Consider the following 24892-nt stretch of genomic DNA (forward strand, 5'->3'; position numbering starts at 1 on the left):
TGATGCGGCCGGGTCCCACGGGTACGGGGCTTTCTTGGCCGGGCAATGGAGCGCCGGCCCGTGGCCTAGCGCGTGGGTGGAAAGAGGCCTGGTCAGGAATCTGTGCCTCCTTGAACTGTTCCCCATCCTTGTCGCTCTTGACATTTGGGGTGATCAGCTTCGGGACCGTGAGGTGATTTTCTGGACTGATAACATGAGTGTTATTTATGCTGTTAACAAGCTCTCATCTAGTTCCCCTTCGGTTGTGCGATATTTGAGGCTGTTTGTGCTGAGGTGTCTGCACCTGAATATCGTGTTCCGTGCTAGGCATGTCCCGGGCGTTCAGAACCGGATTGCGGATGCGCTTTCCCGTTTTCAATGGGAAGCCTTTTATGCGTTGGTGCCTGATGCGGACACTAACGGATTGCCTTGTCCTAATTATTTATGGCAGGTGGCGCTGGATGGGGACCCTTGATCGCAATGGTTCGGTCTTCTCTCGCCCCGTCCACCTGGACTACCTACGTGAAACACTGGACAGAATGGATCGCTTTCTGTGACTCAAAGGGCCGTCCTTCCTGTGACGGTGACCAATGGGGCTTGCTTGAATGGATTACCGAACTTAAAGGTAATGGGGTTTCAAAGAGTGCGGTTGGGTCACGCCTAGCGGTGGTGTCCTTCTTCTGCAAACTGTATGGACTCTCAGACTCGTCAAGAACCTTCCTGGTTAGGCAGGTACTTCGAGGCTGGGGGCGTATGGTGCCCAGAACTAGGGATTTTAGGGAACCAGTTACCATTGAGTAATTGGTAACTTTGTGCCAGGCTTTGCCGGCGGTTTGTTCATCCACCTACGAAGCTACCCTGTTTTCAGCCGCCTTTGGGCTGGCTTTTCACGGGGCACTCAGGGTGGGGGAAATTGTCCCGCCCTCTAAGAATAAGATGGGAGGTCTTCTACATCCCCATGTCAGAGACGATGTGTCGTCGATTCTGGTTTTCATCCCCAGATCTAAAACCGACCAAGAGGGGAGAGGAGCTTGGTTATCTTTGCCGGCCCACGAAGGGTCTGTGTGTTGCCCGGTCAGAATGATCAGAGCCTATATGGACGCGCGTCCTGAGGGCTCCTCACAGTTCCTAGTTCACCAGGACGGATCCCCGTTGACGAGGTTCCAGTTTCGGAAGGTCTTGGCCTGGGCAGCATCCAGAGCAGGTCTTGACCCAAGGGTCATTGCTCCCCATTCATTCAGAGTGGGTGCGGCTACCACTGCCGCTAGTTTAGGTTGGTCGGCTGACCATATTAGAGCTCTGGGGAGATGGAGGTCAAAAAGGTATCTGTTATATGTTAGGCCTTTGACTGTTTAAATGAAGTATGTTTTCAGTGTTCCACGGTTAACCTTTGTTTCTTTTCTTAGGACCAAGGAGCGGTCCACTGAGGGTATGGATTACGGGGCATTCATACATCCACTGGGCGGAGCTGCGGGCGATTGCGAGACCAGATGGGCGTCAGCTGGGGTTTCCCTCCTCCCGGGTCACTGTTAGGTGGTTAGGGCGCAGGGGGCTTACGTGGCAGGCTCTGCCTGATTTACTGCAGGGGGCCTTGCGCAGGTGGGAGAAACCCCATGTACTAATCATCCACGCCGGGGGGAATAATATGGGGCTCCTACCGTGCAAGCAGCTCAGTGCAGTGATTCAATCAGACCTGCGCACCTTTCAGGCCTGGATTCCCCAGGTTAGGATAGGATGGTCCAATATCATTCCTAGGATAGAGTGGCGTCACATGCAATCCCATCGCGCAGCTTTCCAGGTCCATAAGAAAATCAACAGGGAGGTCAGGATTTTCTTAGGTCAGTCAGGAGGGTTTGTTGTAGAGCATGGGAACATTTCAACGGCTGAGAGGTGCCTCTACAGAAGGGACGGGGTGCACCTCTCTGAGAGAGGCATTGACCTGTTCCTCTGTAATTTGAGGCGTGCTATATTACTACATCTATAGGTGTGGCGGCAAGAGGTGTGCCTGTTGGGCTATCTCTTGTGGCGGTTGGTCCGCGCCCCGGTTTGCCATCAGAGGTAGAGTGACGGCTGCCCAGGGGAGGGTGATCTCTGCAGGCGCGCGCCTGGGGTCCCTCCCATTCTAAGATGCTGAGAACTCCCTAAGCTTCTGCGGCAGCTGAGCTCCGCTTGTGTGGGCATTCACGGGCGCGGTCCTTCTTCCTAGCAGGGGGTTCCTTACTCCTAACTAGATTGCCGCCACATGTTTTAGCTGGCCCCGTTGAGTCCAGCCGGTTCTTTTCCCATACACCTGTGTCTGTGTATTTATTTCAGTTATTACAGTTATATGTAAAGTTATTTAAGTTTGTTACAGTTGTACATAGTTATGGTTGAGTCAGTTTTATGGCTCTTGTTATTAAAGTTTTTCCAGCAAGCCAGGAGGATAGGGCATTTAATTAATTAAGACAGTGGAGGGCAGCATAGCCCAGAACGACCATAATAATTAAGGCCCTTAGGAGTGTGCTGCTGTGAAGTGGCAACAATTTTGCAGTAGTGAGGGTGGGGTTTAGCTTACCCTTTAAGTAGTCAGCTCCCAAGGCCCAAACCCTCTTTTCCAGCTCGTCTTCACAGCTTCCCTCCCTCCATCCCTGCATTTGGTTCATACGGCAATCTTTAGGCTGCTACATCACAAGGGTGTTTCAGCTAGGTGTCCGAGGCTGGATGAGGGCTACGAGGCTTGTTTCAATAAGTCCAAGGACGGTAGTTTTTGACTCCCCAGGTAGTGGCATGGATACGCGTCTAGTCACACCTGGTCCTACTGGTCTGGAGATCTTTAATTTACACCCTGGTTAGGCGGTTGGTCCGCGCCCCGGTTTGCCTTCAGAGGTAGAGTGACGGCTGCCCAGGGGAGGGTGATCTCTGCAGGCGCGCGCCTGGGCTCCCTCCCATTCTAAGATGCCGAGAACTCCCTAAGCTTCTGCGGCAGCTGAGCTCCGCTTGTGTGGGCATTCACGGGTGCGGTCCTTCTTCCTAGCAGGGGGTTCCTTACTCCTAACTAGATTGCCGCCACATGTTTTAGCTGGCCCCGTTGAGTCCAGCCGGTTCTCAGGTTCTGCAATAAATGTGACCCACGGGTCTTTTCCCATACACCTGTGTCTGTATTTATTTCAGTTATTACAGTTATATGTAAAGTTATTTAAGTGTGTTACAGTTGTACATAGTTATGGTTGAGTCAGTTTTATGGCTCTTGTTATTAAAGTTTTTCCAGCAAGCCAGGAGGATAGGGCATTTAATTAATTAAGTGTGACAGTTAGATTTAGAGTCAAATAATGTCACAGGGAAATATTTGAGGTACAGTGGGACAGTTACTATTAGTGTCACATAATGTCACAGTAAAATATTTGGGGTACAGTGCGACAGTTACATTTAGTGTCACATAAGGTTACAGGGACATATTTGAGGTACAGTGTGACAGTTACATTTAATGTCACATAATGTCACAGGGACATATTTGTGGTACAGTGTGACAGTTACATTTAATGTCACATAATGTCACAGTAACATAGTTGGGGTACAATGTGACAGTTACATTTAGTGTCACATAAGGTTACAGGGACATGTTTGAGGTACAGTGTGACAGTTACATTTAGTGTCACATAAGGTTACAGGGACATGTTTGAGGTACAGTGTGACAGTTACATTTAGTGTCACATAATATCACAGGGACATATTTGATGTACAGTGTGACAGTTACATTTAGTGTCACATAATGTCACAGGGACATATTTGGGGTACAGTGTGACAGTTACATTTAGTGTCACATAATGTCACAGGGACATATTTGAGGTACAGTGTGACAGTTACATTTAGTGTCACATAAGGTTACAGGGACATTATGAGGTACAGTTAGACAGTTACATTAAGTGTCACATAATGTTGGAGGGACATATTTGGGGTACAGTGTGACAGTTACATTTAGTGTCACATAAGGTTACAGGGACATATTTGAGGTACAGTGTGACAGTTACATTTAGTGTCACATAAGGTTAAAGGGACATATTTGAGGCACAGTGTGACAGTTACATTTAGTGTCACATAAGGTTACAGGGACATATTTGACGTACAGTGTGACAGTTACATTTAGTGTCACATATGGTTACAGGGACATATTTGAGGTACAGTGTGACAGTTACATTTAGTGTCACATAATGTTGGAGGGACATATTTGGGGTACAGTGTGACAGTTACATTTAGTGTCACATAAGGTTACAGGGACATATATGAGGTACAGTGTGAGATACATTTAGTGTCACATAATGTTGGAGGGACATATTTGGGGTACAGTGTGACAGTTACATTTAGTGTCACATAAGGTTACAGGGACATATTTGAGGTACTGTTTGACAGTTACATTTAGTGTCACATAAGGTTACAGGGACATATTTGAGGTACAAAGTGACAGTTAGATTTAGAGTCACATAATGTCACAGGGACATATTTGAGGTACAGTGGGACAGTTACTATTAGTGTCACATAATGTCACAGTAACATATTTGGGGTACAGTGCGACAGTTACATTTAGTGTCACATAAGGTTACAGGGACATGTTTGAGGTACAGTATGACAGTTACATTTAGTGTCACAGGGACATATTTGTGGTACAGTGTGACAGTTACATTTAATGTCACATAATGTCACAGTAACATATTTGGGGTACAATGTGACAGTTACATTTAGTGTCACATAAGATTACAGGGACATGTTTGAGGTACAGTGTGACAGTTACATTTAGTGTCACATAAGGTTACAGGGACATGTTTGAGGTACAGTGTGACAGTTACATTTAGTGTCACATAATGTAACAGGGACATATTTGGGGTACAGTGTGACAGTTACATTTAGTGTCACATAATGTCACAAGGACATATTTGAGGTACAGTGTGACAGTTACATTTAGTGTCACATAAGGTTACAGGGACATTATGAGGTACAGTGAGACAGTTACATTTAGTGTCACATAATGTTGGAGGGACATATTTGGGGTACAGTGTGACAGTTACATTTAGTGTCACATAAGGTTACAGGGACATATTTTAGGTACAGTGTGACAGTTACATTTAGTGTCACATAAGGTTACAGGGACATATTTGAGGCACAGTGTGACAGTTACATTTAGTGTCACATAAGGTTACAGGGACATATTTGAGGTACAGTGTGACAGTTACATTTAGTGTCACATAATGTCACAGGGACATATTTGTGGTACAGTGTGACAGTTACATTTAGTGTCACATAATGTTGGAGGGACATATTTGGGGTACAGTGTGACAGTTACATTTAGTGTCACATAAGGTTACAGGGACATATTTGAGGTACAGTGTGACAGTTACATTTAGTGTCACATAATGTTGGAGGGATATATTTGGGGTACAGTGTGATAGTTACATTTAGTGTCACATAAGGTTACAGGGACATATTTGAGGTACAGTGTGAGTTACATTTAGTGTCACATAATGTCACAGGGACAAATTTGAGGTACAGTGTGACAGTTATATTTAGTGTCATATAAGGTTACAGGGACATATTTGAGGTACAGTGAGGCAGTTACATTTAGTGTCACATAAGGTTCCAGGGACATATTTGAGGTACAGTGTGACAGTTACATTTAGTGTCACATAAGGTTTCAGGGACATATTTGAGGTACAGTGTGACAGTTACATTTAGTATCACATAATGTTACAGGGACATATTTGAAGTAAAGTGTGACAGTTACATTTAGTGTCACATAAGGTTACAGGGACATGTTTGAGGTACAGTGTGACAGTTACATTTAGTGTCACATAATGTCACAGGGACATATTTGAAGTAAAGTGTGACAGTTACATTTAGTGTCACATAAGGTTACAGGGACATGTTTGAGGTACAGTGTGACAGTTACATTTAGTGTCACATAATGTCACAGGGACATATTTGAAGTAAAGTGTGACAGTTACATTTAGTATCACATAATGTCACAGGGACATATTTGAAGTAAAGTGTGACAGTTACATTTAGTGTCACATAAGGTTACAGGGACATATTTGAGGTACAGTGTGACAGTTACATTTAGTGTCACATAAGGTTACAGGGACATATTTGAGGTACAGTGTGACAGTTACATTTAGTGTCACATAAGGTTACAGGGACATATTTGAGGTACAGTGTGACAGCTACATTTAGTGTCACATAAGGTTACAGGGACATATTTGAGGTACAGTGTGACAGTTACATTTAGTGTCACATAATGTCACAAGGACATATTTGAAGTAAAGTGTGACAGTTACATTTAGTGTCACATAATGTCACAAGGACATATTTGAAGTAAAGTGTTACAGTTACATTTAGTGTCACATAATGTCACAGGGACATATTTGAAGTAAAGTGTGACAGTTACATTTAGTGTCACATAAGGTTACAGGGACATGTTTGAGGTACAGTGTGACAGTTACATTTAGTGTCACATAATGTCACAGGGACATATTTGAAGTAAAGTGTGACAGTTACATTTAGTGTCACATAAGGTTACAGGGACATATTTGAGGCACAGTGTGACAGTTACATTTAGTGTCACATAATGTCACAGGGACATATTTGAGGTACAGTGTGACAGTTACATTTAGTGTCACATAATGTCACAGGGACATATTTGAAGTAAAGTGTGACAGTTACATTTAGTGTCACATAATGTCACAAGGACATATTTGAAGTAAAGTGTGACAGTTACATTTAGTGTCACATAAGGTTACAGGGACATTATGAAGTAAAGTGTGACAGTTACATTTAGTGTCACATAATGTCTGTTACGGTACCAACAGTGTACCAAGGGTTAGTACCAAGGAACAATGTCCTGCATAGGGAATCAGCAATTCACAACCCAGCCAGTTTCAGGTTTAAAACAGAATGTCATTTATTAAAGGCTAGATGCCTAGTATTTATACAGGTTTGACACCCCCCCCCAGATGGGGGTTGAAAGACTGTTGTACATTACATGGAGGGAACAAGCCCTTTGACATGATACAATAGAATTATATTACTTAAACGCTTCAACCACAAGACACTCTTGGCCCTTCTTATCACTTAGGCGTTTTCTCTCTGGAGGTGATCAAACAATAGAATGCTTAGCACTAATTAGATTATAGCTGGAGCCAGCAACTCTGTCTTTAGAAATTAGTTTCTTAGCTAAACACAATTAACTCCTTCAGTCCTGACAGAAGGGTCTGTCACATATCTCCCCCGTTGTGGAACACTCCGGCAGACCCGGCTTGACCCTTTGGCGGGTCAACCTGGGGATGACCGGACTAGGAGGTGGTAGGCATGTCAGTTTGCCAGGACAATCCATCTGTATTCCCGTTATGAGAGAGAATTCCTGTCCATACAAAGAAGGGTTCAACTTCCTCAGTGCCCAGACTAGGGCTAAACAGTCCTTCAAAATCCCATCAGCTTCTTTACGAGTTTTCTGTACCTGCTCTTTATAGGTATCCACAATCCCTTCATACTGACATAGGGTGCCCTTGAGTTGCTGCACCTCACTATGAGCCAGCGTCAGCTTCTCCTCAAGTGTCGCTAAGTTTGTCTTTAAGGTTTCATGTCCCACTCTCAAGCTGGTGTTTTCTGCAGTCTGTCGGTGCAGCTTGTCTAGCAGAGATTCACGTTCTAAACATGCTTTTTCCTCTGCGCTCCTCTTCTCCTTCATCAGCGCATTGTAACGGGACTTCCACGTATCAATAGTGGATAGAGATTTACTGAGCTCAGCGTCCTGGGGCTTAGCAGCAGGGGGGTCAGTCTCTGCTGCACGGATCTGAGCACGGGTAGTCACAGGGTTAACATCAGCGGGACCCATGGGAGCATAGGCAGAAACAAGGGGAGCCAAGTCATTTCCAAGAAGAACATCAGCAGGTAAGTCCTTCTTGACCCCCACATTCACAGGTCTAGCGCCCACTCCCCAATCCAAATGTACCCTGGCAACAGGTAGGCTGAACACATCGCCCCCTGCTACCCTCACAGCCACAGTGTCTCCAGTGTACTGTTTCTCAGACACCAAGTTCTTTTGAAGCAAGGTCATGGTAGCACCAGTATCCCGTAGACCACTGACCTTCTTCCCATTCACTTTAACCAGTTGCCGGTTATTCCGGTGGGCAGCTTGCACAAGGTCTGCCTCATGTAGGATGCTCCAGCATTCTTGCGCCTCTACGTAGCGGGCCACAGGCTGAGAGTTACGTGGGATTCCGCCGGCGGGTCTTCTCCAGGACTGTGCTTGGTTCGCTGTATTTAGGGGACACTCTGGTCTTTTGTGCCCTAGTTGCTTACATCCAAAGCACCAAATAGGCTGTGAGTAGCCCCGTGAATTGAACCGGGCTCTCTGAGGGTAGTTCGTGGCCGGAGGCCGTGTGGTATAGCGGTGCGCCGGGGGTTGGTAACTGGCAGCTGCTGGGGTGACTGGGGGTCTGTACTCCACTCTAGCAGGGGGCTTAGTGGTAGCAGTGTCCAGTTTGCGGGCATCCATATACTCATCTGCCAGGCGAGCAGCTTCATGCAGGGTGGAGGGTTTACGGTCCCGAACCCACTCTCTAACTCCTGCTGATAACTTGTCAAAGCAATGTTCCAACAGGAATAGCTGCAGCACCTCTTCCCCAGATACGGCTTGGCACCCCGCTATCCAGTGAGCTGCTGTGCGGTGCACCTTACATGCCCACTCAACGTAGGAATCACCAGCTAATTTAACAGTGTCTCTGAACCGCCTCCGGTATGCCTCCGGTGTAACCGCATACCTGGAGAGCAGAGCCTCTTTCACAGTATTATAATCCCCAACCTCCTCATCTGGAATGGCCCGAACAGCCTCACTGGCCCGGCCGGATAATTTTCCGGATAATATCGTGACCCAGTCCTCTGCGGGTACCTTGTGTAGTGCACATTGCCTCTCAAAATCCGCAAGGAACCCATCAATCTCTCCTTCTGTTTCCAGGAAGTTTTTAAAAGCTGCAAAATTTACTTTTCTCTTTTCCACTTGGGCTGCTGCAGCGCTGCTTTGGCGAAGTAGGTTGGCCTCCACAGCTGCTATGACCCGGTCGATAATTTCCGCAGATGGGTTGGGGCCATAATATGCCAGTCTTATTTTAACCGCCCGATCAAAGCTTGCTTCTTCAGGGGTTCTGTCTGATATGCTGGGCCCATTGGTTCCTTCTGTCCCTGGTACTCTTTCCATCTTAGTCAGTATTGTAATAATCCCCCTCTTCCTGAGGTTACTGGCTTGTGTAGTTGCTCTTCTGGGCGATAAGGTTCATTCCGTCGCTTGCCACCAATTGTTACGGTACCAACAGTGTACCAAGGTTAATATCAGATGAACAATGTCCTGCATAGGGAATCAGCAATTCACAACCCAGCCAGTTTCAGGTTTAAAACAGAATGTCATTTATTAAAGGCTAGATGCCTAGAATTTATGCAGGTCTGACCCCCCCCCCCCAGATGGGGGTTGAAAGACTGTTGTACATTACATGGAGGGAACAAGCCCTTTGACATGATACAATAGAATTATATTACTTAAACACTTCAACCACAAGACACTCTTGGCCCTTCTTATCACTTAGGCGTTTTCTCTCTGGAGGTGATCAAACAATAGAATGCTTAGCACTAATTAGATTATAGCTGGAGCCAGCAACTCTGTCTTTAGAAATTAGTTTCTTAGCTAAACACAATTAACTCCTTCAGTCCTGACAGAAGGGTCTGTCACAATGTCACAGGGACATATTTGAGGCACAGTGTGACAGTTACATTTAGTGTCACATAAGGTTACAGGGACATTATGAAGTAAAGTGTTACAGTTACATTTAGTGTCACATAAGGTTACAGGCACATTATGAAGTAAAGTGTGACAGTTACATTTAGTGTCACATAAGGTTACAGGGACATTATGAAGTAAAGTGTTACAGTTACATTTAGTGTCACATAATGTCACAGGGACATATTTGAAGTAAAGTGTTACAGTTACATCACATAATGCAGGTTGAGAATATGTCAGGATAAGAGAGGGTTACAGTGAGGTATTTAGGTTACGTGTGAGAAAGACATTACCCCTTTAAGTGGGGCCCCTGTTTCCTGGCACGGAGCCAACATTAGCAGCCCCTGTGTGAATAAACTCAGTGATCCCATCGTCTTATCTACATATCCCCGCCCCCTCTGTTACAATTGGCTGCCCTCCGCCTGCTGAGTGTTGCTCGGCCACTCAGTACGTGCGTGGGCGTGTCAGAAGTGTCAGCAGGCGGTGGGCGTGTCTGCCAGGCGTCACTGTGCCAGTCTTGGCTATAAGTACCAGCTGGGGGTGGTTGGTGGCATTTTGCCGGATCTGATGAGTCCTCGGGGTAGGCGGCACAACAGGCACAGCCGGAGTTTCAGCCGCACCAGAGTGGCCATTCACACTGTGATACCTGCGTATCTTGCCTCGTACCTACCTCCCCTTGTATATAGTGATCACTGAACTACCGACGTCACATACTGCAGGAGACGCCATGGCAGAGGGTGAGTGGTGACGTCATTACCCGTGTGACGTCATCAATGCTCTTGCACCTGAGAACGTGTAATATATGTAGGGTACAAAGTGATCACAGTAAAATGTCATTGTCACTATACTAGTGTGACACTGTTATATTATAAGGGCATTATGCCACTGTCACTATACTATAGTGTGATACTGTGTTATATTATATGTCATTATATCACAATAATAGTGTGATACTGTGTTATAATATACAGGTGTTATCACAATATAATGTCATTGTAACAATACTGTAGTATGATACTGTTTTATATGTCATTATGTCACTGTCACTATACTATAGTGTGATACTGTTATATGTCATTATATCACAATAATAGTGTGATACTGTGTTATAATATACAGGTGTTATCACAATATAATGTCATTGTAACAATACTGTAGTATGATACTGTTTTATATGTCATTATGTCACTGTCACTATAATATAGTGTGATACTGTTATGTCATTATATCACAATAATAGTGTGATACTGTGTTATAATATACAGGTATTATCACAATATAATGTCATTATGTCACTGTCACTATACTATAGTGTGATACTGTGTTATGTCATTATGTCACTGACTATACTATAATTTGATACTGTGTTATAATAAACAGGTGTTATCACAATATGTCACTATAATTTGACACTTTTGTAATATACAGGTGTTATTACAATATGTCATATCATTGTCATTATACTATAGTGTGGTACTGTGTTATATGTCATTATATCACTATACTACAATGTGATACTGTGTTATAATATACAGGTGTTATCACAATATAATGTCATTGTCAATATATATATATACTTAGAACATATAATCCCCTATGTGCAGAACATTGGAATGTGAAATATTCACAGTAAATATACAGTATAACACTATTAAAAATGAATATTGCATAAAAATGCTTTTACTGTATGTATATATATATATATATATATATATATAAAATGTGTGTACATATGTATTTATGTGTTTATCAGAATGTTATATCATTGTCATGATACTGTAGTGTGATACTGTTATAATATGCAATTATATCACTATATTATAGTGTTATAATATACAGTGTTATCACAAAATATAATTATGTTATTTTCACTATACTATGTGATACTGTGTTATATTATAATGTCAATATGTAGCTATACTATAGTGTGACACTGTTATAATATACAGGTGTTATGTTATCACAATATTATGTCATGTCATTATAATATTACCTAACTCTGCATAACAGTTCTGCTGTAGAGTAAGTGATACAATATTATATAACTTATGATAATACAGTATTTCTATTGCTGTACAGTTACTGATACAATATTATATAATTGTTATGATAATACAGTATTTATATTGCTGTACAGTTACTGATACAATATTATATAATTGTTATAATACAGTATTTATATTGCTGTACAGTAACTGATACAATATTATATAATTGTTATAATACAGTATTTATATTGCTGTACAGTTACTGATACAATATTATATAATTGTTATAATACAGTATTTATATTGCTGTACAGTTACTGATACAATATTATATAATTGTTATAATACAGTATTTATATTGCTGTACAGTTACTGATACAATATTATATAATTGTTATGATAATACAGTATTTCTATTGCTGTACAGTAACTGATACAATATTATATAACTGTTATGTTAATACAGTAGTTATATTGCTGTACAGTAACTGATACAATATTATATAATTGTTATGATAAAACAGTATTTACATTGCTGTACAGTAACTGATACAATATTATATAATTGTTATGATAATACAGTATTTATATTGCTGTACAGTTACTGATACAATATTATATAATTGTTATGATAATACAGTATTTATATTGCTGTACAGTTACTGATACAATATTATATAATTGTTATGTTAATACGGTAGTTATGTTGCTGTACAGTTACTGATACAATATTATATAATTGTTATGATAATACAGTATTTATATTGCTGTACAGTAACTGATACAATATTATATAATTGTTATGATAATACAGTATTTATATTGCTGTACAGTAACTGATACAATATTATATAATTGTTATGATAATACAGTATTTATATTGCTGTACAGTAACTGATAAAATATATAACTGTTATGATAATACAGTATTTATATTGCTGTACAGTAACTGATAAAATATATAACTGTTATGATAATACAGTGTTTATATTGCTGTACAGTAACTGATACAATATTATATAACTGTTATGATAATACAGTATTTCTATTGCTGTACAGTAACTTTTACAATATTATATAACTGTTATGATAATACAGTATTTATATTGCTGTAGAGTAAGTGATACAATATTATATAATTGTTATGATAATACAGTATTTATATTGCTGTACAGTTACTGATACAATATTATATAATTATGATAATACAGTATTTCTATTGCTGTAAAGTTACTGATACAATATTATATAATTGTTATGATAATACAGTATTTCTATTGCTGTAGTAACTGATACAATATTATATAATTGTTATGATAATACAGTATTTCTATTGCTGTACAGTAACTTTTACAATATATAATTGTTATGATAATACAGTATTTATATTGCTGTACAGTTACTAATACAATATTATATAACTCATGATAATACAGTATTTATATTGCTGTACAGTTACTGATACAATATTATACAACTGTTATGATAATACAGTATTTATATTGCTGTACAGTAACTGATACAATATTATATAATTGTTATGATAATACAGTATTTATATTGCTGTACGGTAACTTTTACAATATTATATAACTGTTATGATAATAGAGTATTTATATTGCTGTACAGTTACTGATACAATATTATATAATTGTTATGATAATACAGTATTTATATTGCTGTACAGTTACTGATACAATATTATATAATTGTTATGATAGTAAATGTACAGCAATATAAATACTGTATTATCATAACAATTATATAATATTGTATCAGTAACTGTACAGCAATAGAAATACTGTATTATTATAACAGTTATATAATATTGTATCAGTTACTGTACAGCAATATAAATACTGTATTATAATAACAATTATATAATATTGTATCAGTAACTGTACAGCAATATAAATACTGTATTATCATAACAATTATATAATATTGTATCAGTAACTGTACAGCAATATAAATACTGTATTATCATAACAATTATATAATATTGTATCAGTTACTGTACAGCAATATAAATACTGTATTATCATGAGTTATATAATATTGTATTGGTAACTGTACAGCAATATAAATACAGTACTGTATTATCATAACAATTATATAATATTGTAAAAGTTACTGTACAGCAATATAAATACAGTACTGTATTATCATAACAATTATATAATATTGTAAAAGTTACTGAACAGCAATATAAATACTGTATTATCATAACAATTATATAATATTGTATCAGTTACTACAGCAATATAAATACTGTATTATTATAACAATTATATAATATTGTATCAGTAACTGTACAGCAACAGAAATACTGTATTATCATAAGTTATATAATATTGTATCAGTAACTGTACAGCAATAGAAATACTGTATTATCATAACAATTATATAATATTGTATCAGTAACTGTACAGCAATAGAAATACTGTATTATCATAACAATTATATAATATTGTATCAGTTACTACAGCAATATAAATAGTGTATTATCATAATAATTATATAATATTGTATCAGTAACTGCACAGCAACAGAAATACTGTATTATCATAAGTTATATAATATTGTATCAGTAACTGTACAGCAATAGAAATACTGTATTATCATAACAGTTATATAATATTGTATCAGTTACTGTACAGCAATATAAATACTGTATTGTCATAACAATTATATAATATTGTATCAGTAACTGTACAGCAACAGAAATACTGTATTATCATAACAGTTATATAATTTTGTATCAGTTACTGTACAGCAATATAAATACTGTATTATCATAACAGTTATATAATTTTGTATCAGTTACTGTACAGCAATATAAATAGTGTATTATCTTAACAATTATATAATATTGTATCAGTTACTGTACAGCAATATAAATACTGTATTATCATAACAATTATATAATATTGTATCAGTTACTACAGCAATATAAATAGTGTATTATCATAACAATTATATAATATTGTATCAGTAACTGTACAGCAACAGAAATACTGTATTATCATAAGTTATATAATATTGTATCAGTAACTGTACAGCAATAGAAATACTGTATTATCATAACAGTTATATAATTTTGTATCAGTTACTGTACAGCAATATAAATACTGTATTATCATAACAATTATATAATATTGTATCACTTACTCTACAGCAATATAAATACTGTATTATCATAACAATTATATAATATTGTATCATACTGTACAGCAATAGAAATACTGTATTATCATAATTATTATATAATATTGTATAAGTAACTGTACAGCAATAGAAATACTGTATTATCATAACAATTATATAATATTGTATCAGTTACTGTACAGCAATATAAATACTGTATTATCATAACAATTATATAATATTGTATCAGTTACTGTACAGCAATAGAAATACTGTATTATCATAACAATTATATAATATTGTATAAGTAACTGTACAGCAATAGAAATACTGTATTATCATAACAATTATATAATATTGTATCAGTTACTGTACAGCAATAGAAATACTGTATTATCATAACAATTATATAATATTGTATCAGCTACTGTACAGCAATAGAAATACTGTATTATCATAACAATTATATAATATTGTATAAGTAACTGTACAGCAATAGAAATACTGTATTATCATAACAATTATATAATATTGTATCAGTAACTGTACAGCAATATAAATACTGTATTATCATAACAATTATATAATATTGTATCAGTAACTGTACAGCAATATAAATACTGTATTATCATAAGTTATATAATATTGTATCAGTAACTGTACAGCAATATAAATACTGTATTATCATAACAGTTATATAATATTGTATCAGTAACTGTACAGCAACAGAAATAGTGTATTATGATAACAATGATATAATATTGTATCAGTAACTGTACAGCAATATAAATACTGTATTATCATAACAATTATATAATATTGTATCAGTAACTGTACAGCAATATAAATACTGTATTATCATAAGTTATATAATATTGTATCAGTAACTGTACAGCAATATAAATACTGTATTATCATAACAATTATATAATATTGTATCAGTAACTGTACAGCAATATAAATACTGTATTATCATAACAATTATATAATATTGTATCAGTAACTGTACAGCAATATAAATACTGTATTATCATAAGTTATATAATATTGTATCAGTAACTGTACAGCAATATAAATACTGTATTATCATAACAGTTATATAATATTGTATCAGTTACTCTACAGCAATATAAATACTGTATTGATATAATATAAAGTCATTGTCCTGTAGATGTCATGGCTGAGTAATTGCCATCAGCTGTGTACAGTATATAACACTGGTCTACATGGTGCCCCCCAGTAATATGCATGGTGTGCAATACTCAGGTATCCAATGTGCATAATTAGTTTAGATAATGATACACAAGTCTCTGGTGGAGTTAATGCACTTTATTAATTGAATACTGATAGTCATTAGACGCATAGAGCTGTGGTAGAGGGGGGGGTAGGTTTAGGAGCCTATTAAAACCCTTGATTTGTCACGTAGTAGGGGCATGGCAGTACATTTTGCGAGGGGTGGCAGTCTATTTCACTTCAGAATGAACCAGCTGGAATTTTGTTCTGTGCTCTGGTGCATTATTAGTAGGCTGACACTCTCTTGAAAGTGAATCTGCATCTGATTGCCTGCTAGACCCATAAAAAGACAAACAAGCAGTATAGTTTGTAGCCCAGCTACCGTGTCTAACCAAATACACACGTTGTCTGACCAGCAGTTTGCTTTAACAACTTAACCTCTACTGCCCCATGGGCTGCACCTTCTATTGTAGCCAAGAGACTCATGGTTTATGAGAATAGTTTGTTTATATAGGAAACAGGTTTGCATTAAATTAACAGAAATCCTACAGGAGTAGTGGGTACATGATGTGGTTATTCTAAAGAGGGGGATGTCTGTAGTGATGTATGGGGGGATGTCTGTCTGTAGTGATGTATGGGGGGATGTCTGTCTGTAGTGATGTATGGGGGGATGTCTGTCTGTAGTGATGTATGGGGGGATGTCTTTAGTGATGTATGGGGGGATGTCTTTAGTGATGTATGGGGGGGATGTCTGTCTGTAGTGATGTATGGGGGGGATGTCTGTCTGTAGTGATGTATGGAAGATGTCTGTATTGATGTATGGGGGGGATGTCTGTCTGTAGTGATGTATGGGGGGATGTCTGTCTGTAGTGATGTATGGGGGATGTCTGTAGTGATGTATGGGGGTGATGTCTGTCTGTAGTGATGTATGGGGGTGATGTCTGTCTGTAGTGATGTATGGGGGGATGTCTGTCTGTAGTGATGTATGGGGGGATGTCTGTAGTGATGTATGGGGGGAGGTGTCTGTCTGTAGTGATGTATGGGGGGGATGTCTGTCTGTAGTGATGTATGGGGGGGATGTCTGTAGTGATGTATGGGGGGGATGTCTGTCTGTAGTGATGTATGGGGGGATGTCTGTCTGTAGTGATGTATGGGGGGATGTCTGTCTGTAGTGATGTATGGGGGGGATGTCTGTCTGTAGTGATGTATGGGGGATGTCTGTCTGTAGTGATGTATGGGGGATGTCTGTCTGTAGTGATGTATGGGGGGGATGTCTGTCTGTAGTGATGTATGGGGGGATGTCTGTCTGTAGGTAGTGATGTATGGGGGGGAAGAGATGTCTGTAGTTAGTGATGTATTAGGGGGGGGAGATATGTCTGTAGGTAGTGATGTATTTGGGGGGAGAGATGTCTGTAGGTAGTGATGTATTGGGGGGAGAGATGTCTGTAGGTAGTGATGTATTGGGGGGAGAGATGTCTGTAGGTAGTGATGTATGGGGGGGGGGAGATGTCTGTAGGTAGTGATGTATTGGGGGGGAGAGATGTCTGTAGGTAGTGATGTATGGGGGGGAGAGATGTCTATAGGTAGTGATGTATTGGGGGGAGAGATGTCTATAGGTAGTGATGTATTGAGGGGGGGGAGATGTCTGTTGGTAGTGATGTGTTACAGGCACATAATTTATTCATGTTTATAATCCTATATAGTTTAGCTATTAAGGAGTTTATTAATAAAGGTAGTTATTCCAAATGAAAGAGAAAATGCTTTACTGAATTTCTTAATGAATATTTATATTTCAATGTAGTGTTTTATTGGGATATACATTAATAAATATAATAGTATTAAATAAAATAAATGAGAAATGAAGTAAAATGATATTCTATTGTGAAATGTACTTGTATTTTCCCCCATGTTATAAAACTGTTTGTCTTATGACCACTCCAATGGCGCAATATTGTACTTGTTGTTTTTTAGCTCAAGGTTATAGGATTTGCCAATTACTCATGATGTAATGCCAAAGGATTGTTTAAAAGGGTATAAATACCCCTTCCCTGAACTTGTAAGGGGGCAAAAAATATTATCTGAACAAAAATGCTGTCAGACTGTCTGGTATTGTATAATATTTATTTATATGCAAACATGATTAAACTATTGTAACTGCAACATGGGATTCATATTATTTATACATTTTAATTGCATTTATTTAGCAATAAACTATTTTTCTTTTTGCAATATTATACTGCTTATTTGTACAATTTTATATATACACTCACTGGCCACTTTATTAGGTACACCTGTCTAATTGCTTGGTAACACAAATTGCTAATCAGCCAATCACATGGCAGCAACTCAATGTATTTAGGCATCTAGACGTGGTGAAGATGACTTGCTGAAGTTCAAAACGAGCATCAGAATGGGGAAGAAAGGGGATTTAAGTGACTTTGAACGTGGCATGGTTGTTGGTGCCAGACGGGCTGGTCTGAGTATTTCAAAAACTGCTGATCTACTGGGATTTTCACGCACAACCATCTCTAGGGTTTACAGAGAATGGTCTGAAAAAAAGAGAAAATATCCAGTGATCAGCAGTTGTGTGGACGAAAATGCCTTGTTGAGGTCAGAGGAGAATGGGCAGACTGGTATGAGATGATAGAAAGGCAATAGTCACTCGTTACAACCAAGGTATGCAGAATTTCATATCTGAACGCACAACACGTCTAAGCTAAAAGCAGATGGGCTACAGCAGCAGAAGACCACACTGGGTGCAACTCCGGTCAGCTAAGAGCAGGAAACTGAGGCTACAATTTGCACAGGCTCACCAAAATTATAGAAGATTGGAAAAATGTTGCTTGGTCTGATAAGTCTCAATTTCAGCTGCAACATTCAGATGGTAGGGTCAGAATTTGTCGTAAATAACATAAAAGCATGGATCCATCCTGCCTTGTATCAACGATTGAGGCTGTTGGTGTAATGATGTGGGGGCCATTTTCTTGGCACACTTTGGGCCCCTTAGTACCAACTGAGCATCATTTAAATGCCACGGCCTACCTGAGTATTGTTGCTGACCATGTCCATCCCTTTATGACTACAGTTTACTCACCTTCTGATGGCTACTTCCAGCAGGTTAATGCACCATGTTACAAAGCTCAAATCATCTCAAACTGGTTTCTTAAACATGACAATGGGTTCACTGTACTCCAGTGGCCTCCACAGTCACCAGATCTCAATCCAATATAACACCTTTGGGATGTGGTGGAACGGGAGATTCGCATCATGGCTGTGCAGCCGACAAAACTGCAGCAACTGCCTGATGCTATCATGTCAATATGGCCCAAAAGCTCTCAGGAATGTTTCCAACACCTTGTTGAATCTATGCCATGAAGAATTAAGGCAGTTCTTGATAGTACCAACCTGGTACTATTAAGGTGTACCTAATAAAGTGTCTGGTAAGGGTGTGTGTATGTATACAAAACGAATGCACTCACAGGAATTTTTGACATAAATAAAGTCAAAATTTATTGACGTTTCAGGGACTACAATATCCCCTTCATCAGAATAAACAATAAGTGCAAAACATCACTCTTAAATAGTGTACAAACATAAATATACCCATCCCTCTTGTGGTGCCATACATTGTGAGTGGAACGCAAGCCATGCGTTCCAAAGAAACTGGAAGTGACATAATGTCCGGTCCAGTTTAGAAATAATCATTATAAACTGCTGAAACATCTTATCCGTGAGTCAACCTAGTCAGCTAAACACAATCAGGTAAATTATACTTATTTATATTACTGCACAATATATACTTTATGTATAAGGACAATCGTGTAGTGACATCATGATAGTTGTTACTATGAATGTACGTACTCGCATGGCTACATTATATACAATATTTACAAGACAGGACCATCAACAATAGACACACACAGTATCAGTATAACGACTGGAAATCAAACAGTAGAGAATAATGACACCTTTATAGAAATCATAATTTTAGGGGACAAGCGCCACTGTCTGAGTACATCAATATTAATGAGTGACAGCTTATTATATGTGAACCAGTGCCTATGTGGTGGATACAAGATCAAAATCGATCCCTGATCCCCCACACGTATATAGGTGGCTAATCAGGCGATTGTGTAATACCCAATGGCCTCACTCAGACCTATATGCCCCTAAGCACGGTAACACACAGAACCAACACCCCCGGTATGTATCTGATGTTATCACTCAGATAATTGCCTTAAAGTCCGCTGTCAAATTTAAGACTCCAGGATAGATCATACCCAGTCTATACATCCATTGTGCTTCCCGTGTCAAGCGAATTTTATCCCTATCCCACCTCAATGCAATTTTGGTACATTATCTATTAGTATGGATCTAATTGAGGAAACTGATGGGATTTCTCTGCACAGTGGCTTGCCACCGGTTGGTCCGAGTAACCTTTATCCAGAGCTTGTCTAATAGCAAGTCTGTGATTTACCATACGCTCTCTCAAGGTGCCCCTAGTTTTGCCAACATAGTATTGGGCACACTGACAAAAGAGGAGGCAAATGACATGAGGGGTATTGCAGGACAACAGAAATTTAATATTGTAAATCTTATTCTTGTGTGGGTGGTGAAAAGGCTTTGTAGCAATGAGACTGTTGCATGTCACACACCCTAAACACTTATAGCACCCCTTCACATTAACTCTCTGGTGTGGCTGGTAACGTAGTTTAGGATCCATTTTTACCAGTAGATCTGAGGTTGGTACCTCGCCAGTATCCCACCATAGGTCTGGTCTCATGAACAAATGGTAATTTAGGGTCCGATGTCAGTGTTTCCTCAATATGGTTCCCGTGTTGGTAGTATTTGGTGCAAATGTGGTAACCATGATAGGTTTATCATTAATTTTTCTGTCTCTGTTCCGATGGATTAAGTCCACTTGTCTCAAATCTTAAACTTCTTCCATCACTTAATCAACCACTCGTGGTTTGCATCCCCGGTGCAGAAATTTATTGTCCGTGTGCCCAATATTATGTTGGCAAAACGAGGGGCACCTTAAGAGAGCGTATGGCAAATCACAGACTTGCTATCAGACAAGCTCTGGATAAAGGTTACTCGGACCAACCGGTGGCAAGCCACTGTGCAGAGAAATCCCATCAGTTTCCTTAATTAGATCCATACTAATAGATCATGTACCAAAATTGGATCGACATGGGGATATTAATAAAATCCTCTTGACACAGGAAGCACTATGGATGTATAGACTGGGTACAATCTATCCTGGAGGCTTGAATGAGTGATAACATCAGATACATACAGGGGGTGCTGGTTCTGTGTGTTAGGGGCATATCGGTCTGCGTGAGGCCATTGGGTATTACACCATCTCCTATATACGTGTGGGGGATCAGGGACTGATTTTGATCCTGTATCCACCACATAGGTGCTGGTTCACATATAATAAGCTGTCACTCATTAATATCGATGTACTAAGACAGTGCTGCTTGTTCCCTAAAATAATTTCTATAAAGGTGTCATTATTCGCTACTGTTTGATTTCCAGTCGTTATACTGATACTGTGGGGTCGAATTATCATGCTCCGTATGGAGCTTGATGCCCCATGTTTCCGGCGAGCCTTCGGTCTAAAGACCGATGCTCCATAACTTGTCCGCCTGCTCTGAGGCAGCGGACAGAAATCAACACGATCGAATACGATTGGGTTGATTGACACCCCTGCTAGCGGCCGATTGGCCGAGAATCTGCAGGGGGCAGTATTGCACAAGCAGTTCTGGTGAACTGCTGGTGCAATGATAAATGCCGACAGCGTATGCTGTTGGCATTTATCGATGTTCAGAGGACGTACGCTACATCGTATCATGTACGCTTGCACTTTGATTAATATGCCCCAGAGTATCTATTGTTGATGGTCCTGTCTTGTAAATATTGTATATAATGTTGCCATGTACAGTCATACTATCATGATGTCACTACACGATTGTCCTTATACATAAAGTATATATTGTGCAGTAATATAAATAGGTATAATTTACTGCATATTGAGTGACATTTACATGATTGTGTGTTATGTTTCCATGGCCACAATATGTCTGTAGTGTTCTCACGGCAATTTGTTGCCATTCACTAATGCATGTGTGCATGATATAGAATATGCATTAGTATAGCAAGTTGTATTGTTTGATACAAACTATTATCTAGAAATGAGTGAATACCAAAAAGCAAATATAGCATACAAGACTTGAATAGTAAGGCTTGTGCTGTTTCTATGGCAACGGTATATCCTCACGCTATCTCTCCATTCACTAATAACACTTGTATTGCACATTTGAGATATCTATTGACATGATATTTGTGTGCTGTGTTGTTGCTAATTGTTATTAGCTGACTAAGTTGACTTTTGGATGAAATGTTTCAGCAGTTTATGATTATTTCTAAACTGGACCGGACATTACATTGCTTCCAGTTTCTTTGGAATGCATGACTTGCGTTCCACTCAAGATGTGTGGCGCTAGAAGAGGGATGGGTATATTTGTGTTTGCACACTATTTAAGAGTGATGTTTAGCACTTATTTGTTCGGATGAAGGGAATATTGTAGTCCCCGAAATGTTAATACATTTTGACTCACATCTTTTTATTTATATATTGTATTCAAAATCTTTCAGAAGATATGAGACCATATTGTGATACAACTTATGTATTTGCAAATAGTTTGTTAAATATTTCCTGTAAACCTGGTCTTATCTGTCAACAGTAACACTGAGTCAATTAAGGAAACATGCTAATAAAATAAACATTATTTTTATATGGATTATCATGAAATTAGCTCACCTGTGATTCTACAGCTATAATGAGAACTGAAAGTCTTTAAATGACTGTAAGGCCTTAATGGCAAGAGCTGTAGTGTATTATTTAGAATTGAACCTTCAAGTTGTGATCTTACATAATATATTTTAAACACTACTGAATATTAACATGTTAAAGTTGCTGTGTATACAGTATGTAGTGATGTATGGGGAGGGGGGAGATGTCTGTCTGTAATGATGTATGGGGAGGGGGGAGATGTCTGTCTGTAATGATGTATGGGGAGGGGGGAGATGGCTGTCTGTAGTGATGTATGGGGAGGGGGGAGATGGCTGTCTGTAGTGATGTATGGGGAGGGGGGAGATGGCTGTCTGTTTGTTGTATGGGGAGGGGGGAGATGGCTGTCTGTAGTGATGTATGGGGAGGGGGGAGATGGCTGTCTGTAGTGATTTTATTTGGCTGATGTACCATAATGTTTTACTTTATAAATCTTCCCCTTTCTCTGCTCAGATGCCCGTCACAACATGGCCCAGTTCTGGGAAGAACACTCCCGAGATGCCACAGTGGAAGAGATGATGCTGGACTCTAGTGCGGAGCTCATATCCCAAGAGGAGAAGCCAGAAATTATTTCTCTTCTGCCCTCCATAGATGGTCTGTCTGTGCTGGAGCTGGGAGCTGGTATTGGGTAAGAGGTGAAGGACAAAGCTTAGAGCAGATTTATAGTCTCTTTCTCTAAAGTAGAAGTTCCAGTCTTTTACTTTACCTGTTCCACAGGACATTTCTCTGTTTCCTTTAGAGTTTCCTATAGGGTTGGTGTATATGGAGATACATCTGACAAATGCTCAAGCTCCCCACAGGTGTCAAAATGCCCCAACCCCTTTGTAATCTTCATATGGCCTTAAACATACTAGTCCACATATCTTATCTAGAAGCAAAGACAGATAGATAAACAGACAACCAGAAAGAGAGAGAGAGAGAGACAGCCAGAAAGAGAGAGAGAGAGCCAGAGAGACAGCCAGCCAGAGAGAAAGAGAGACAGCCAGCCAGAGAGAGCCAGCCAGAGAGACAGAGAGAGCTAGCCAGAGACAGCCAGAGAGAGCCAGCCAGAGAGAGAGGGAGAGAGAGAGAGAGACTGCCAGAGAGACAGAGAGAGAGAGAGAGAGACGGCCAGCCAGAGAGAGAGAGAGAGAGAGAGAGAGAGACGGCCAGCCAGAGAGAGAGAGAGACGGCCAGCCAGAGAGAGAGAGAGACGGCCAGCCAGAGGGAGAGAGAGACGGCCAGAGAGAGAGAGATGGCCAGAGAGAGAGAGACAGTCAGCCAGAGAGAGAAATAGAGAAAGAGAGAGATGTCCAGCCAGAGAGAGAGAGAGATGTCCAGCCAGAGAGAGAGAGATGTCCAGCCAGAGAGAGAGAGAGAGAGATGTCCAGCCAGAGAGAGAGAGAGAGAGATGTCCAGCCAGAGAGAGAGAGATGTCCAGCCAGAGAGAGAGAGATGTCCAGCCAGAGAGAGAGAGATGTCCAGCCAGAGAGAGAGAGAGAGAGATGTCCAGCCAGAGAGAGAGAGAGAGAGATGTCCAGCCAGAGAGAGAGAGAGAGACGTCCAGCCAGAGAGAGAGAGAGAGACGTCCAGCCAGAGAGAGAGAGAGAGACGTCCAGCCAGAGAGAGAGAGAGACGTCCAGCCAGAGAGAGAGAGAGAGAGACGTCCAGCCAGAGAGAGAGAGAGAGAGACGTCCAGCCAGAGAGAGAGAGAGAGACGTCCAGCCAGAGAGAGAGAGAGAGACGTCCAGCCAGAGAGAGAGAGAGAGACGTCCAGCCAGAGAGAGAGAGAGAGACGTCCAGCCAGAGAGAGAGAGAGAGACGTCCAGCCAGAGAGAGAGACGTCCAGCCAGAGAGAGAGACGGCCAGCCAGAGAGAGAGAGAGAGAGAGAGGGCCAGCCAGAGAGAGAGAGAGAG

The 24892-nt window shown here is 39.7% G+C and overlaps 1 protein-coding gene across 1 annotated transcript in view; it reads left to right on the forward strand.

Moving 5' to 3' along the window:
• The first annotated feature begins 10301 nt into the window (after positions 1–10301).
• LOC128665812 (uncharacterized) overlaps positions 10302–24892 on the forward strand; it is a 40829-nt gene continuing 26238 nt past the window's right edge. Inside the window, exons 1-2 of the mRNA XM_053720029.1 lie at positions 10302–10509; positions 23450–23624. Of these exons, the coding sequence (XP_053576004.1) occupies positions 10500–10509; positions 23450–23624 (185 nt within the window). The 5' untranslated portion in view covers positions 10302–10499. The remainder of the gene's footprint in view (positions 10510–23449; positions 23625–24892) is intronic.

This window comes from Bombina bombina, chromosome 7 (assembly GCF_027579735.1).
Source record: "Bombina bombina isolate aBomBom1 chromosome 7, aBomBom1.pri, whole genome shotgun sequence".
NCBI lineage: Eukaryota > Metazoa > Chordata > Amphibia > Anura > Bombinatoridae > Bombina > Bombina bombina.